The sequence below is a fragment of the Cricetulus griseus genome, chromosome 5 (genome assembly GCF_003668045.3).
Source record: "Cricetulus griseus strain 17A/GY chromosome 5, alternate assembly CriGri-PICRH-1.0, whole genome shotgun sequence".
Taxonomy (NCBI): domain Eukaryota; kingdom Metazoa; phylum Chordata; class Mammalia; order Rodentia; family Cricetidae; genus Cricetulus; species Cricetulus griseus.
This window is the reverse complement of record NC_048598.1, coordinates 99,352,297-99,366,653: the sequence shown is the minus strand read 5'-3', so window position 1 is coordinate 99,366,653 and position 14,357 is coordinate 99,352,297. Positions and strand designations below refer to the sequence as shown.

Genomic DNA, 14,357 nt, shown 5'->3' with positions numbered 1-14,357 from the left:
CCTCCGGGCGCACCCAGGGTGACCTGATGAGCGTCGAGCGCCTCGAGCGAAATGCTCTGGGCGCTGAAGAAACGGCTTGCAAGCTCTAGGGAGCTGCCTGGAGCGCTAGGGCTCACGCACACACTCAGACCAAGCTTCCAGCCGCCTCCAGCAACCGCTCCAGACCAGGATCCGCATATCCCTACGGCTAGAAAGGGAACCCTCCAGCCTCAATTTACCTCAATATTATCACTGAGAATTAGAACTTTGACAGCAATGCTAGGACCTGCCTTGAGACCCTGTCCTATTACTTTTTTCCTACTCAAGGCAAACCTTCTAGAACAATCCTGAAAGACACTGGATCTTTGACCACGATGATCCTCGCCATCTCCACATCACCCTGGTATCTATCTAGCTGATCTCGGATAGAGCTGTCCCTCAATCCAAGAAACTCTCTCCTTCCTCACCTACGATTGATTCTAGCACTGTACACTCCTCCCGCCCCAACTTCAAACTTCAGGGTCAGGCTGTTCCTTGACAGATGGGTGGGGCCAGAATCTGGCCGCTGCCCCGCCCCCAACCGGGTACCCTCCCTTTACCGCTCACTTGGCAAAAAGGGGAAAAACCTACTAAAAGAACTGCCACGCAGGGCCACTGCCCAAACCTGGCCCTGATTTGGGACACCATTACTTTGCAAAGTTTTTAGGTTCGTTTCAGCTACTCCTTACATCCCCCATGTCCTCCATGTGTTTCCCCCAACACACCATAGCTCTCTCCTCCCTCTAGACAAAGCCAAGGCAAAGCTGACTCTACTTCCTCACACCCCACAATTTGGGTCAGCTCCCTCTGGGGAGTGGCACACTGATTTTTTTTCTTTTTTTTTTTGGTGGAAATAGATTGGTCATAAGTGAATTTGGCTGTTAGGTATTTGGTCTTATCTTTGGGAGTGTCTGTCTGGCCCAGATACCAGATAAGAAATGTAAGCATGCTCGGCGGTGGTGGTCCACGCCTTTAATCCCAGCACTCAGGAAGCAGAGGCAGGCGGATCTCTGTGAGTTTGAGGCCAGCATGGTCTTCAAAGAGAGTTCCAGGACAGTCTCCAAAGCTACACAGAGAAACCCTGTCTCGAAAAACCAAAAAAAAAAAAAAAGGAAAAGAAAAGAAATGTGAGCATGATATACAGGCCTGTGCTGGGATAACACAGAAACGGGGCCAGAGCTGGAGTTCTCATAGATTACTTTCCTCAGATCTAGACAGCCTTAGATCTGGCACTATCTTCCAGCCATCCCTGAAACATTATGAACCAAAACAAGACAAGTAGGGAAGCTGAATCCCTGGTGAGCAATCTTTTACCAAAGGCAAGAAGCCCCGTTCCCCATTCCTCTGCCTCCCTCTCACTTCAGCCAGCCACCAACCTATCTGTGCCTCAGTTTCTTTCTTGTTCAAGGAAGAGATGAACTTTTGACATCCCCACCCTGTCCCTTGAAAATTCTCAAGTGCCTCTACCTGGCTTACAGATGGGATGGGTCCAGCCAGATCTAAAATCCATATCTAGGCAGAAGCCTGGAAGCTGTAGGTAGAGGAACTATGGAAGAAATCCCAGTCAGATCTAAAATCCATATCCAGGCAGAAGCCTGGAAGCGGTAGGGAGAGGAACTATGGAAGAAATCCCAGTCCAGTAACCTGCATTGATTCCGCCAGTTTAGATGGGTTTCATTCCTCAGAACCAAGAAGTTTCAATTTCATTCAACTATGTCTCACAGCTGAGTTCTCTGACCCTCATTTTTGTTTCTTGAGACAGGACATCTTCGTGTAGCTTTGTCTGTTCTAGAACTCACTACATAGATCAGGCTGACCTTGAACTCACAGAGATCCACCTGCCTCTGTCTCCAGAGTGCTGAAATCAAAGGTGTGCACCACCTACAGCCTGACTCCCAGAAAGTCAACTTTTGCAAGACCAGGTTCTTCACTTTTCCTCTGTGTCCATCCTGCAAATCTAACACCAAATACTGATTCTAGTTTCAAGACACCACTAAAACAAGATGCTCAGACGTCCAGCTCTGCCTATATGTGGCTGGAACAAAGTAAATAGTCCACAGTTTCCTTGTAAGATCAGTACCAAACAATCCTAAGGCTAGGGTCATACCTTAGTGGTGAGAACATTTGTCTAACATGCATGAGGCCCAGGGTTCCATGCCCAGCACACCAAAGCAAAATAAAACAATTCTTTGCCCTACCAGTTTGGTTTTTTTTTGTGGGAGGGGGCATATCTGAGATGACAGAGATTGAAATCTTAGTACATGCAATTGCTTGAGTATGGGAGGGGTTTGTCAGAGTTGCTGGACAGAACTGGTTCAATCTAGAGACTAGATTCTACTCTTTTTTTTGTGGTGAGTACCTGGAACCAAACTAAGGGCCTTGCCCGTGATAACTATGTACTCTACACTGAGCCACATCCTCTAGTCTAGTCTGGATTCTAGATCTGTAGCATCCACTACAGTAAGATAACTAACGACCAGCCATATTTGAAGTGCTCAATGGCCACATGTAGTCAGTGGTGACCCTCCAAGCCAGCACCAATTGTTAAAGACCATTTCTGACATCTCACAAAGTTCTACTGGATGTAGTATTTAACATAGAAGATTTTTCCAGAACAAAGAATTTGCTGCCCAACTACCTGGATTGCAAAGCTTAGTTCTCTAGCTATGTAATTTGGGGCAGGTAAATTAAGTTCTCTGTGCCTCAGATTCCTCCTCTGTAAAATGAGTATGATGAAAGCACCCACCTTAATAGAGTTGCTGTAAGGAGCTCAATGGCTTTGTGCTTGTAAAGTGCCATTGCTTCGAGAAAGACTCACTGAGAAACTGGATTCAGAAAGGGCCATGAACCAACCATTGAATAAAACAGAAATTACATCTATGTGCCAATACAGTGGTGAGAAAATTTGTTAATATGCTTTTTTTAAAAAAAAAAATAGGGTCTGAATGTATAGTGTAGCTCAATCCTAGAACTTGCTATACAGCCCAGGCTGACCCCAATTCTCTTGCCTAAGCCTGAGAGCTAGAATTACAGACAGATGAAATGCTTCCAGGAACACAGAGTGGACACCCTCCAACTCACCCATCCATCCCTCTGAACTCCTGGGGAAGGATAGGGGCTCCGGTCTGGCCTGTACCCTCCCCTTACCATCTCCGTAGATTGGCCCAGGGTCCTCAGCCCAGGTGGGTGGGAAGGGCATGGTGAGAGGCAAGCGTGGCCGTCGTGAAGTCAGGAAGCTTCCAGGTGGCACACTAGGCTCATGGTCCAGGGGACTTGGGGGCAACTCAGCTGCTGAGGTGGCCAGCAGCTCTTGCAGGATGTTGATGGGTGAGATGGTAAGCTCCCAGTTGGTGATGCCAAAGTCACGCAGGTGGGCCCGGGCATGACTGGAAAGGCCGGCCCGGGTATCGAAACCAGCCCCACAGAAGTCACATCGCATCAGGCTAAAGGTGCCCGGGTCGAAGTTAGCCACTGCAGAAAAAAAGACAGAGACTTCCTGGGATGGAGTAGTGGTGAGGGGAGCCACTCTGCATCGCAACTCTACTTCCTTTCCAGGACTTCTCCCCACTCTATAGATCACCCTGGAATGCCTGCCTTCATTTCTCTTGTTGATGCTTCTGCCTGACCTGAAACTCAGCTTGGGCACCTCCCCAAACCACACACTCCAGGAAGCCTGACATCCCAAACCCCCTGCTTGCACAGCAGACCAAATTAGGGACATCTTCCTAGAAGAGGCTTCTCTGGATTTACAATATGAGAGTACTGGACCCTTTCTGTGTCTATTTTTGCTTGGCATTGCTCCAGCATTATAGATTGTATGAAGAAATGGACAATAGAGGATGGGTGTCTACATCTGGGAGCCTCTCTGAGCCCACAAGATAGAGTTAGGGTTTTTTTTCTCTCAGATTCTGAGCGCTGGTCAGTTGATGTCGTATCTGCCTACTTTCTTAGCAGTCTACCACTTACCCAACATTCTAGTCTCTCTCTCTCTCTCTCTCTCTCTCTCTCTCTCTCTCTCTCTCTCTCTTTCTCGTGTGTGTGTGTGTGTGTGTGTGTGTGTGTGTGTGTGTGAGAGCGCACGCGCACGCGCTCGTGCTCTCATTCAGTCAAACACCATGCTAGCACCTTTCTCAAGTAGGCTGTGAATTACCCAGTATCAGAAATACCCAGTGTGCTCTCCCTAGAGTCAGTCCTCTGGAATCAGAACCTCTTTTCCTGGAATCTTTACGTGTACAGGGGGCCCCATGTTCTGAAGCCCACCAAGAGTCTCGTTACTTGGTCTGGGCCATGAGTTCTAAGAGAACAGAACTGTTGTCTAGCTCACTGCTGGGACTCTCAGGTCCCGGAACAGAGGTGACCCAGTTCAATACACATTTATTGCATGAATGAATCAAATGGAATTATCTGCCTGTGGCTGATTGCTGTGCCCCAACTCCTTCCTTCAGCTGCCATTGTGACTAGGGCACCAGGGCCCTCCCGGCACATCCACCAACATTTGGTGGTGACATTGCCCATGGCTCCCAGGTCTCTCAAGAGGGGAGGCCCCCAATTTCACCCTTCAGGATGCTAAAATAGGATTCAGAGTGAGGGTGGGTAAGTTTAGAACTCTGCTGTCCAGCTCTGTGCCTCCCAGGCATGGAGAGAGGGAGATGAATTCCCAAAGCAAGGCCGATGCCTTACCTTTTTTCTTCTTCTTCTGGAAGGAAAACCTGCGTTCAATAGCCTTCACCTCCTCTGCAGAGATGAAATGCCGAACATTGTAGCTGACACCCACACGGTTCAAGTGGCCTCGGACATGGTTGGCTAGCCCGATGCCATTGTGGAAACGATCAGGACAGTAGGGGCATTTCCGCTCCTCATGCTTTAGAGCCATGGCTGGATCACCTTCTAGGAGTGTGTCCAGACCCAGTGGATCACCCAAAGGTGTATCTATGACCAGGAAGTCCAGGGGGTGGTTGCTTCCCAATCCTAGTTCCTCAGGTGTCAGCTTTGGGGATGCTTGGCTGGCTGTGGCCATGACTTGTGGCCTAAGCTTCGCCACCAGAACAACGGGCACCATTCCTTGGAGCTGCTGTTGCTGATCCTGTGAGGCCTCAGCAGCCTGCAGGGCATCCTGGAAAGTCTGCTTCAACTCTAGGGCTGATTGAGGGATGAGGCTTGTGATGGCTGGGGATGGAAAGGCCCCATTTTCAGAAGTAAAATCCATTTCAGAAGTCAGCACTACATCTTCATCTTCTTCCTCCTCCTCGTCACTCCAAGGGCGACTCTTGTTGTCCATTCTCTGAAGGTGGACAGCACTTTTGTTTCTATTGAGCTGTATGGGGTAGGAAGCAGATGCCATAGGGGAAGGAAAGGCCAGCTTTCCAAGAGGCTGCTGGCCTGAGTTTAACAGAGAGAAATCTCTCATGCCTGCTTGCTGACAGTCTGGGCCAAAGGCTAGTCCTGGGTCATATCCGGCAGGGTTCTCCTGCCACATAGAGGCCAAGAGAGGCTCAGATTTGCTGAAATAGTCTGTGGTGACACTGTCAGGGAAGTGGATGTGTGTATCTTGGCTAGTACCTGGCTGGCTAGTGAGGATCTCCTCAAAGGCCTCACCATCTTCCTCCCAGTGGGCATGGGCATGTATTAGCCTTATGTGCTCCCTGAGCAGATTCTTGCTAGGTGCTGTGAAACTACAGTAGATGCAGGTATTGAGGCCTGAGGAGTCTCCATAGGAGGGACAGACAAGGGTGCTAACATCTATGACTGGGCTGCCACCCCTGAAAGGTGCCTTGGCCTGCTGGTTGGGTAGTATCTCACGCATATGCAGCTTGGCATGTTGCATGAAGGCTCTAGAGGAATTGGTGCCAAAGACACACTTGGGGCATTGCAGCCGTGCCTCACGGCCCTCATCGCCTGGGAATCGCTTCAGCTTTTGGATTTCTTCAATAATCTTCTCCCGGGAAGCCTGGTGCAGTTGCCAGTGCTGCTCCAGGGCAGTAGGCTCTGTGAAGGCCCAGCCACATTCGCTACAGGCCAGTGGCGCCAGTTCAGCTGGGGGCTCCTGGCCTGGTGCGCGGCGATGCTGGCTCATGTGTTCTAGGAGGTGCTCCTTGTGCTTGAAGTAGATGCTGCACTCGATGCATGGAAACACAGCTGGCTCTTCCTCCTCCTCCTCCTCCTCATGACTGTCCACCCCATCAGCTACTTCCTGCAACAGTTCACACAGGTAAGGCTCTGTTGGGACTGGGGATATTAGTGGCTGCAGTCGCTCCACAGATGCTTCGGAATTCACTGTCCAGGTCTGTGTGGCCACTTCTGAGGCTGATGTATGGAGACCCCACTCAGAAGGCTGGGCCAGTCCCGCAAAGTCCTCTAGGTCCTCTCTGGTACCCATAAACTCCATGGCCAGTGTCTTGGGAGTGTCATCCACTGGCACAATTACCCTCCTGAAGGAAGTGACAGTTGGTGGCTGGGCAGGGAGGTCCAGGTGTAACCCTGCATCCTTCAGGGGCCCCTGCTCATTTGCATCTTGGAGCCAATCAAGCTTGTGGTGGCTTGAAGGGTATTTCTCTAAGAACTTCAGTTCACCCTGGTGGCGCAAGAACTTTCTAGAGCCCTTGAGCTTGGCATGGGGTTTCATAGTTCTCACAATAACTGAGTCCTCGAAACTCTGCTCAGACCGGATGCCCTCCCCGGCCTCCTGGACCATGGGGTGCTCCCAAGACCCCTGAACATCAAGGGATGCAGGGAAGGGACCCAGAAGATGGGGTGGTGGGGAGCCCGGCTGAAAGTCCAGGCTGTCTCCATCCCAGTAGCTGCAAGGAAGTGCCAATGGGGATAGGTTAGCATGAGCCTCAGTTTCCCTCCCTGGGGCAGTAGTGACAGGTAGTCCTAGGCTGGTTGGAGCAGTTCCTTGAAATCCAGCTTAAGGGTGACTATGGAGAGGCTGGCACTAACAGGGCAAAGGTGAGGAAGTCCACGTGGACCTTTCCAGAGGGTCTGCATCACATCCAGGTGCAACTCTTAGTGTACACCTGTCTGTACAGCCCAGCCCTGTCTCATCATTGGGGAAATGTGCAGAGACCACAGGTTGAGGGACAGAGTCTCAAGAGAACACTCCTAAATATGGTGGTACTGTCAACTCTCACCTTTCCCCAGGGAGGAGCTGGGGCTCCAGGCTGCTTCTGTCTTGGTCCTCCCCAAACTGTGGCGTTTAGTCACATTTCTCCCCCAAATTTGGTGAAGGTCAAGGTCACCTTTGTGCAGGACAGCTCAAAGGATGAACGTCCGTCCTCCCCTCTTGGAGGGGCAGAACCAGAGATGACTAATGGTTCCAGTGACCCTGACCTTCCTGGGTAGGGCTGGGAGGTCAGAGTAGATGAGCAAAGTGTTCTCTGGGCCTCAGTTTGCCAATCCTAAAAATGGAGATGATTTCCAAGAATCAGAAACCTTGTCTTCCTTATACAATATATAAGGAATTTTCTGACAGTTGTCACCAACAAAAACTACCACACAAGGCTGGTGCTTATTTAGAAGCAGGCCAACATGGGGACTAGGACCCTCTAACAAGATACAGAGTAAAGACAGGCATGATTCAAGTGCTTAGAAATCAGGGAACACTACCTCACCTGATGCCTGACAGAACTTTTTTTAGGGGGAAACAATGTCTCATTATGTATTAGAGGTGTGGCCCCTCTATCAGGCTCTGAGGCTTCTTTTTTATTTTAAACAGGGTCTCATTATGTAGCCCTGGCTGTCCTTGAACTTGCTCTGTAGACCAGGCTGGCCTTGAACTCATAGAGAGCCACCTGCTTCTGCCTCCTAAATCCTAGGTTTAATCCTAGGGATTAAAGTCCTAGCCACCACACCAGGTTCTGGGACTTATTAATGTAAGTATTCCTGAACAATTCTCTCTTCATCACCCCCCCCCCCCCGTGCTGGGATTTTAAACCTAGGACACAGTTCATGTTAGGCAAGCACTCTACCATAGAACTACATTCCTAGGCCCTTTCCCTTTTTAAAATTTTGAGACAGGATCTTGTTAAATTATGCTAACTTTGCATTCACTTTGTATTCAGTCAGGTTTTAAACTCAAGATCCTCTTCCCTCAACCTTTGAAGTAGCTGCAGATTATAGATCTGTACTACCAGGATGGGTTAGCTTATTTATTTATTTATTTATTTGAGGCAGGGCCCCATTATGTACCCCAGGCTAGTATTGGACACAAAACTGTCCTGTTCAAGACTGAACTTCCAGGTTCTGGGAGAATATTATGTGCCATTGTGCCCACATATACACATACAATATACATACATCACACACACATTATTTTTTTTCTTCTTTGAGACAGGGTCTCAGGAATCCATTTTGGCCTTGAATTCACTGTGTAGCAGAGGAGGATCCTCTTGTATCTGCCTCACAAGTGCTGATTGCTGGGATTACTGATGTATGGCTCCCTTCATTTTAAGAGCCTGCCTTTACAAAGTGGGGTGATGGGAGAATGGTTACATCCATGGATCGGATGAGGAAATGGGCACGACACACAGGCCAAGTGGAGGCCACAGTGCCACCTAAGCCATTGGTGCCACGCAGTATTAAAAGCACCATCCTCTCAGTGCTGTAGCAGAGAGTCTGTGGGCTGAACTGAGAGCCAGAACATGATAGTATTTATTTTTAGATCTGTTGTTAATCTTGAGATTATGGAAATTATATATTAGAGCCACCAAACTCTTTAGTAAAGAGTAGCTGGGGCTATATATAACTCAGGAATAGATGGCAGATGACTTGCATTGGCCTTGTATGTCCTCCCTCCTTTGAGTTTTGCCACCAGCACCACAAGTAGTGGCCACTGAGGTTGACCCTTGTTTTTTCCCAAAGTTCCTTGAGTTGCCAAGGCAAATTTGTGAAACATGTCTTGTGGCAGCTAACTTTCCATTTTGCAGACAAGGAAACTGAGGTTCAGAGAGGCATAGCACCAATCTAAGCATCATTTAACAGAGAGATTGAACTCCAAGGGTCCAACCTACAGACTTGTTCCTCTCTGCCTGGCTCCTGGCAGGGGTAATGAGAGTTGACCTTCTGTGTTGCTATCAGACCTCCCCCCTTGCCCTAGCACACACCCAGGGGCTGGTCTATGGGGAGCCACCTCCTCCTGTCTGGCCTCTTGATTCCCTCCTGTCCCCTTCTCATTCCCCAGAGGGCTTCAATGGAGCCTAGACACTCCTGCTCATCCCCCTGCCCTACCTGAGGTCAGGGCCAGCGTGGCACTCACCAGCTGCTGATCCGATGGGTAGCGGAGGTGGCACGGGGGAGGGCTTCGCTGAGGCCAGGATGGGGCTGCCCATCTGCAACAGAGAGGGGAGACCCTGAGGGGCCGGGATTCCCTGGCCAGGGCCCTCCATACCTCAGCTCCAAGAGCCTTGTGGGGTATCTCAGAAGGGCCCTGTAGGCCCCCAACCCTATCCTTCAGAGGCTTTTGACCTCTGTATTCCCAGTACCCTGAAAGGAGGTTCTTTGAAGGAATTCCCTTAGGTCTCTTGGAGGACCCTAGGGACTTGCTGCCTTCCAGGCTTCCCAACATTTGGCAACCAGGGTAGTGTTTGTTTGTTTGTTTTTAAGTCATACCCTGGGAAAACTCATATGCTTCTCATTCTAGCTATAGGTAAAAAGATGGAGTCCCACCTGCCACAACAATTGCACAATGAGGTCTGCGTCTTTATTGGTTTCTTCACCTTCACTTGCCTTTCCTGGACCCTTGCTGCTGTGCCCTGATTGCATTCTCCCCCGTCTCCCACCCCATGAAGCTTTGAGTCCTAACTCTCTCTGACCTCAGCCACCCCCCACTCCCCCACCCCCTCATGCCCCGTGTGTGTGTGTGCATGGGTGTGTGTGTGTGTTGAGGACAGGGTCTCTGCCTCCTGAATGCTAGAATTAAAGTTGTGCACCACTATGCCCAGAAGCCTCAGAACTTTTGCATTTGGTACTTCTTTGACTACTTAATCAAATGAGATGCTATGACTGTTTCTTTTTTAACCTAACATTTACTTTTGTGCAGCTTAGTTGGATTTCTGTTGGTTGGTTTGATTTTATTTTTTCTTTCTTTCTTTCTTTCTTTCTTTTTTTTTTTTTTTTTTTTTTTTTGAAACAGGATTTCTCTGTGGCTTTGGAGGCTGTCCTGGAACTAGCTCTTGTAGACCAGGCTGGTCTCGAACTCACAGAGATCTGCCTGCCTCTGCCTCCCCAGTGTTGGGATTAAAGGCGTGCGCCACCACCGCCAGGCTCTGGTTTGGTTTTATTTTTACTATTATTATTATTTTTGTGTGGGCACAGGGTCTCATGTAGCTCAAGCTAGCCTTAAATTCAATATGTAGCTGAGGATGACCTTGAACTCCGGATCTGCCTCTACTTTCCAAGTGCTGGAGCTACAAGTGTGTATCACTATGCCTCGTCTTAGTTTTGCTTTTGAGACAAGGTCTTTCTTGAGACCAGCTAACCTCAAAACTTACAATCCTCCTGCCTCTGTTTTCTGAGTGCTGGGATAACAAGCATGAGTCACCACACCTGGCTTTGTTTTGCTTTTTCTGAGACAAAGCTTCCTATGGAGCTCCAGTTAATTTAAAACTCATTCTATAGCCCAAGATAGTCTTACATCCATCTATCCTCCTGTCTCTGCCTTCTGAGTACTGTGATTATAGGCCTGTACCACCATGCCTGGCACTTGCCTTATTTATATTTTAGCTCTCCCAGGTATTGCCAGGTTCCCTCTGTGGATAGCTGCATGTCTGGGTCCCCTGTAAGCACACAAGCCCCCTGAGAAACTGGGACATTTGCAGCCTCATTCATGGCAGCATTCCAGCACCTGGCATGCAAGTACTAAACACGTGCCAGATGATGAGTGGGGAGCCTGGCCACCCTGAGCTACACGTGGCCCATGCCTGCCTTCTGGACCCTTTTCCAGGCCTAAATCCTAGAATGGAATCCCTTCTTGGGAATTCCCACCACCCCACAACAACACAGATAGAGCCAACTCTCCATTATCCTCCTGTAGAGCCAATGCCTGGAGCCACCACAGGAATCCTGGCCTGTGCCTCTACCCACCACGCTTGCCTGACATGGCAAGCCTGCCAAGCAGGGAGTAAGCCAATTGCCTGGGCCAAGGTTAACACGCTGGGGGAACTTGTGCCCTGGCCAGAGCCTGACAGATGCAATTGCTGGATCAACCTCAATTTGAGGATGGTCCAGAAAGGGTGAGGGCTGGCACAGAGTCTTCCAATCCTCCACCATCCAATTTGCCCTGGGAATTGAAAGCTGACCACTGGGGACAGAAGAATGAAAACAAGATGGGATGGTCAGGGAGGTGTAGTCTGCTGAGCCTGACAAAAGAGGCTACAACAATGGCATGGCCTCTAACACCTGGGGCAGGGGCACAGAAATTTGCATATCCTAGAACAGAGTGGTTTTAGTCCTGACACTTGGACAGGGTCCTGCACCACTGCCGGATGATTAACAATGTCCTTGACCTCTACCCACCCACACAACACTACTACCTACCTATCCTGCAACCATGTCATCCAAAAATGTCTCCACATGTTCCCAAAGTGTCCCCTGTGGGACCTGAGTGTCCCCATTTGAGAACTAAGGAGGTAGACCCACAGGGAGCAGGGTATTCTTGGATTTAAGGGCTGAAGTTATGCTGGGGTACTGGAGAGGACAGTAGGGGTTAGGACAACAATCACAAGAAACAGGTTCTCTTCTGGACACATCACAGATGAGAGCTAGTCAGGAGAGGCTACCAATTAGTGGTTAACCAGCCCCAGAGCAGTCTAGAGATGTGGGTCTGAGGGTCCCAGGTGTCCTGTTTCTGAAATTCGGAGTGTCCCAGATTTGATGGCTGTGTGCAATGGCTGGTTGTCTAAGAATTCGATGAGCCAGGAGGGCACACTGGCCTCTTTGTCTGAGCAGCTCCAACGAGGCTCCTATTTTTAGTGGCAGCAACTTTGGAGGAAGGAAACCAAGCAGGGCCTGCATCTGAGACACCTTGGAGGTGGGGGCTTTGCCCAGAAGCCTCCACACTGAAGGGGATCCAGAAGTTCCTACGGGTCATATGAGGCACCTGGGATGCAACTCGGAGTCAGTGGCAGGGCCAGAATCCCTCACTGGCTCCTGCCATGTGGGGTCCCCGAGACAGCTTACAAATGAGAGGAAAGGGTGTCCATGAACCACTTACACTCTAAGCCAGGCATTCTGCAGCTTGGCAGAGTAGCCAAGAATCTATACTTTGATGTCAGACAGCTCCAAGTGCAAGGCCCAGCAGTGTGACCAGAAAGAAGTTGCCTTCCAGGCTCCAAGTGTCAGTTTCCTCTCAGTATAACGCAAGCAGCCATGAATTCAGCTTCAAGGGGCCACTGATGAGAGCCAATGAGATCACAGGAAGTTCTGTCTGAGAAATTTCGATGTGGGGGAAGGAGGAGGTGGGTGTTCTGTGGTGTCAAGGCTGGCTTGATGATGTCCTGGGGTGGAAGCTGGAGGCTAGACTTGTAGCCTCAGGCTTGCTTTCTCCATGCTCTGATTCATTCCCTCCACGAATCCAGAAATGGTACATTCTTTGTTCCCAGGACTCCTGCCCCCAAACAATGGCAGGCATGCACCAGACTCTTCACTGATCTGAATGGAACATGTAAGCCCCACAAGACTTTGCTGCACCTGCGAAGTTCACCTCAGAGACTGCAATGGGCTTTAGGCAGGGTCCCAACTGACAGCCATAATGGAAGGCAGAGCAGGTAGTAGGCATATCCTTGTCTAAACAGAGAAGTTTGGGGGTGCCACTCCTGGGAGTCCTTGAGGGGCTCCGAGGACTGCATGGGGATGAGAGAGGGCCCAGGCTTCAGGAGGGAATAGCAGCCTATTCCTATTTATAGACATCACAAGACTCCCAGGGCAAGTGTCTAGTCTATGAAGTCAGGGGGGCAGGTCAAACTGGCTGAGAGGGCAGTGGGAGAAACATCCAGGCCTTCTCTAACCTCCCTGATATAATCCTGCTTCAATGTAGCCACTGCTACTTGTGGTCCCATTTGCTCAGGGAACCCATTAAGGGTGGCTGTGGTTCCCCTTTGGTGGCCTCTTCCTCCTTTTACCTAGGCTGTGAAATATGAATCATGAATCCCTGGTTGCTCTCCAGTTGGGGTGTGGGGTGGTGAAGACCCCCCTACATCTACCTTCCTCATCTCTCCAGCCTGTGTCATCTGCCACATGGAGACGACATGCCCAGTCCCTTGGAATCTACAGATTTCTCAAGTTCCCACAGCGTCAAGAGCCTAGCCCTGCCCTGGCTAGCTTTGTGACCTGGGATAAAGTCCTGCTACTCTCTGGGTCTTGAGGAGGGACTGCTAAGGGATAACCCTCTGTCCTCAGGATTTGTTAGTCACCATTCCCCGTTGCCTCACACTGGCAGGTGCCAGTAGTCCCGCCAAACCTTTACAAGACTAGATACCTTTTGCCTCTTTGTCAGGATGCTTCCTCCTCATTCTACTTCTTGTGTTTATTTTCCATGCCCCAGATAAAGGGGATAGTGGGGATGGCATGTGCCTGGTCCCCTCTTTATTTGGCTCTATGAAGGTAGGTTCATAAGTAGCTGTGCATAGGAAGTGCTGCTGAGCAGTGGCAGATGGGGGAGGGCTATGCGGAAAGGATGGGACCTGGGAATGTGGCAGGATGCAACAGTGCTTAGCTAACTTCGCCTAACTTCTCGACAACAAAACAAAACACAAGAAAGAAAACAGAGAAGAGAAAAAAGAAGAAAAATTACTCAAAAACTCAAAAAGAAGCTGGGCACATAACTAAAATGCCAGCACTTGGGAGGCAGAAGCAGGCAGATTTCTGAGTTCAAGGCCAGCCTGGTCTATAGAGTAAGTTCAGGATAGCCAGGTCTATAGAGAAAGCCTGTCTCAAGAAACAAAAACAAAACAAAAAATATATCAAAAAAAAAAAAAGAGTGGAGAGATACCGCAATGGTTAAGAACACTGTCTTCTTTTCCAGAGGACCGAGGGTTTGATTCCCAGCATCCACATGGCAGCTCACACCTATCTATTACTCCAATCCCAAGGGATCTGATTCCCTCTTCTGGCCTCTGAGGGCTGCATGCAGGAGATGTACAGACATACATACAAAAACCCATACACATAAAAGAATAGTAATGGAAAAAATCAAAAACTTAAAAAGAGGAGGCCCAGTGGCTCAGAACTGTGTGTAACTCCAGCTCCATGTAGCTAAGGTTCCCGGCCTCTGCAGGCACCAGCATCCACACGCACATATCCACATGCATACTTGCAGATCATTAACAAAATAAAATAAAAAAATA

The 14,357-nt window shown here is 49.5% G+C and overlaps 1 protein-coding gene across 17 annotated transcripts in view; it reads right to left on the bottom strand.

Annotated features, from left to right (window-relative positions):
• Window positions 1-14,357, bottom strand: part of Wiz (WIZ zinc finger) — a 29,220-nt gene that overhangs the window by 11,615 nt on the left and 3,248 nt on the right. For 10 of the 17 annotated variants that reach the window (XM_027419492.2, XM_027419493.2, XM_035445077.1 and 7 more), the window contains 3 exons: window positions 9,272-9,344; window positions 4,699-6,815; window positions 3,166-3,489 (listed from right to left, as the gene is read on the bottom strand). In XM_027419492.2, the coding sequence (XP_027275293.1) occupies window positions 3,166-3,489; window positions 4,699-6,815; window positions 9,272-9,344 (2,514 nt within the window). Of the gene's footprint in view, window positions 1-3,165; window positions 3,490-4,698; window positions 6,816-7,148; window positions 7,416-9,243; window positions 9,345-12,226; window positions 12,643-14,357 lie in introns of those variants that run through there. The other 7 variants (XM_035445078.1, XM_035445079.1, XM_035445080.1 and 4 more) reach the window with 4 other exon arrangements.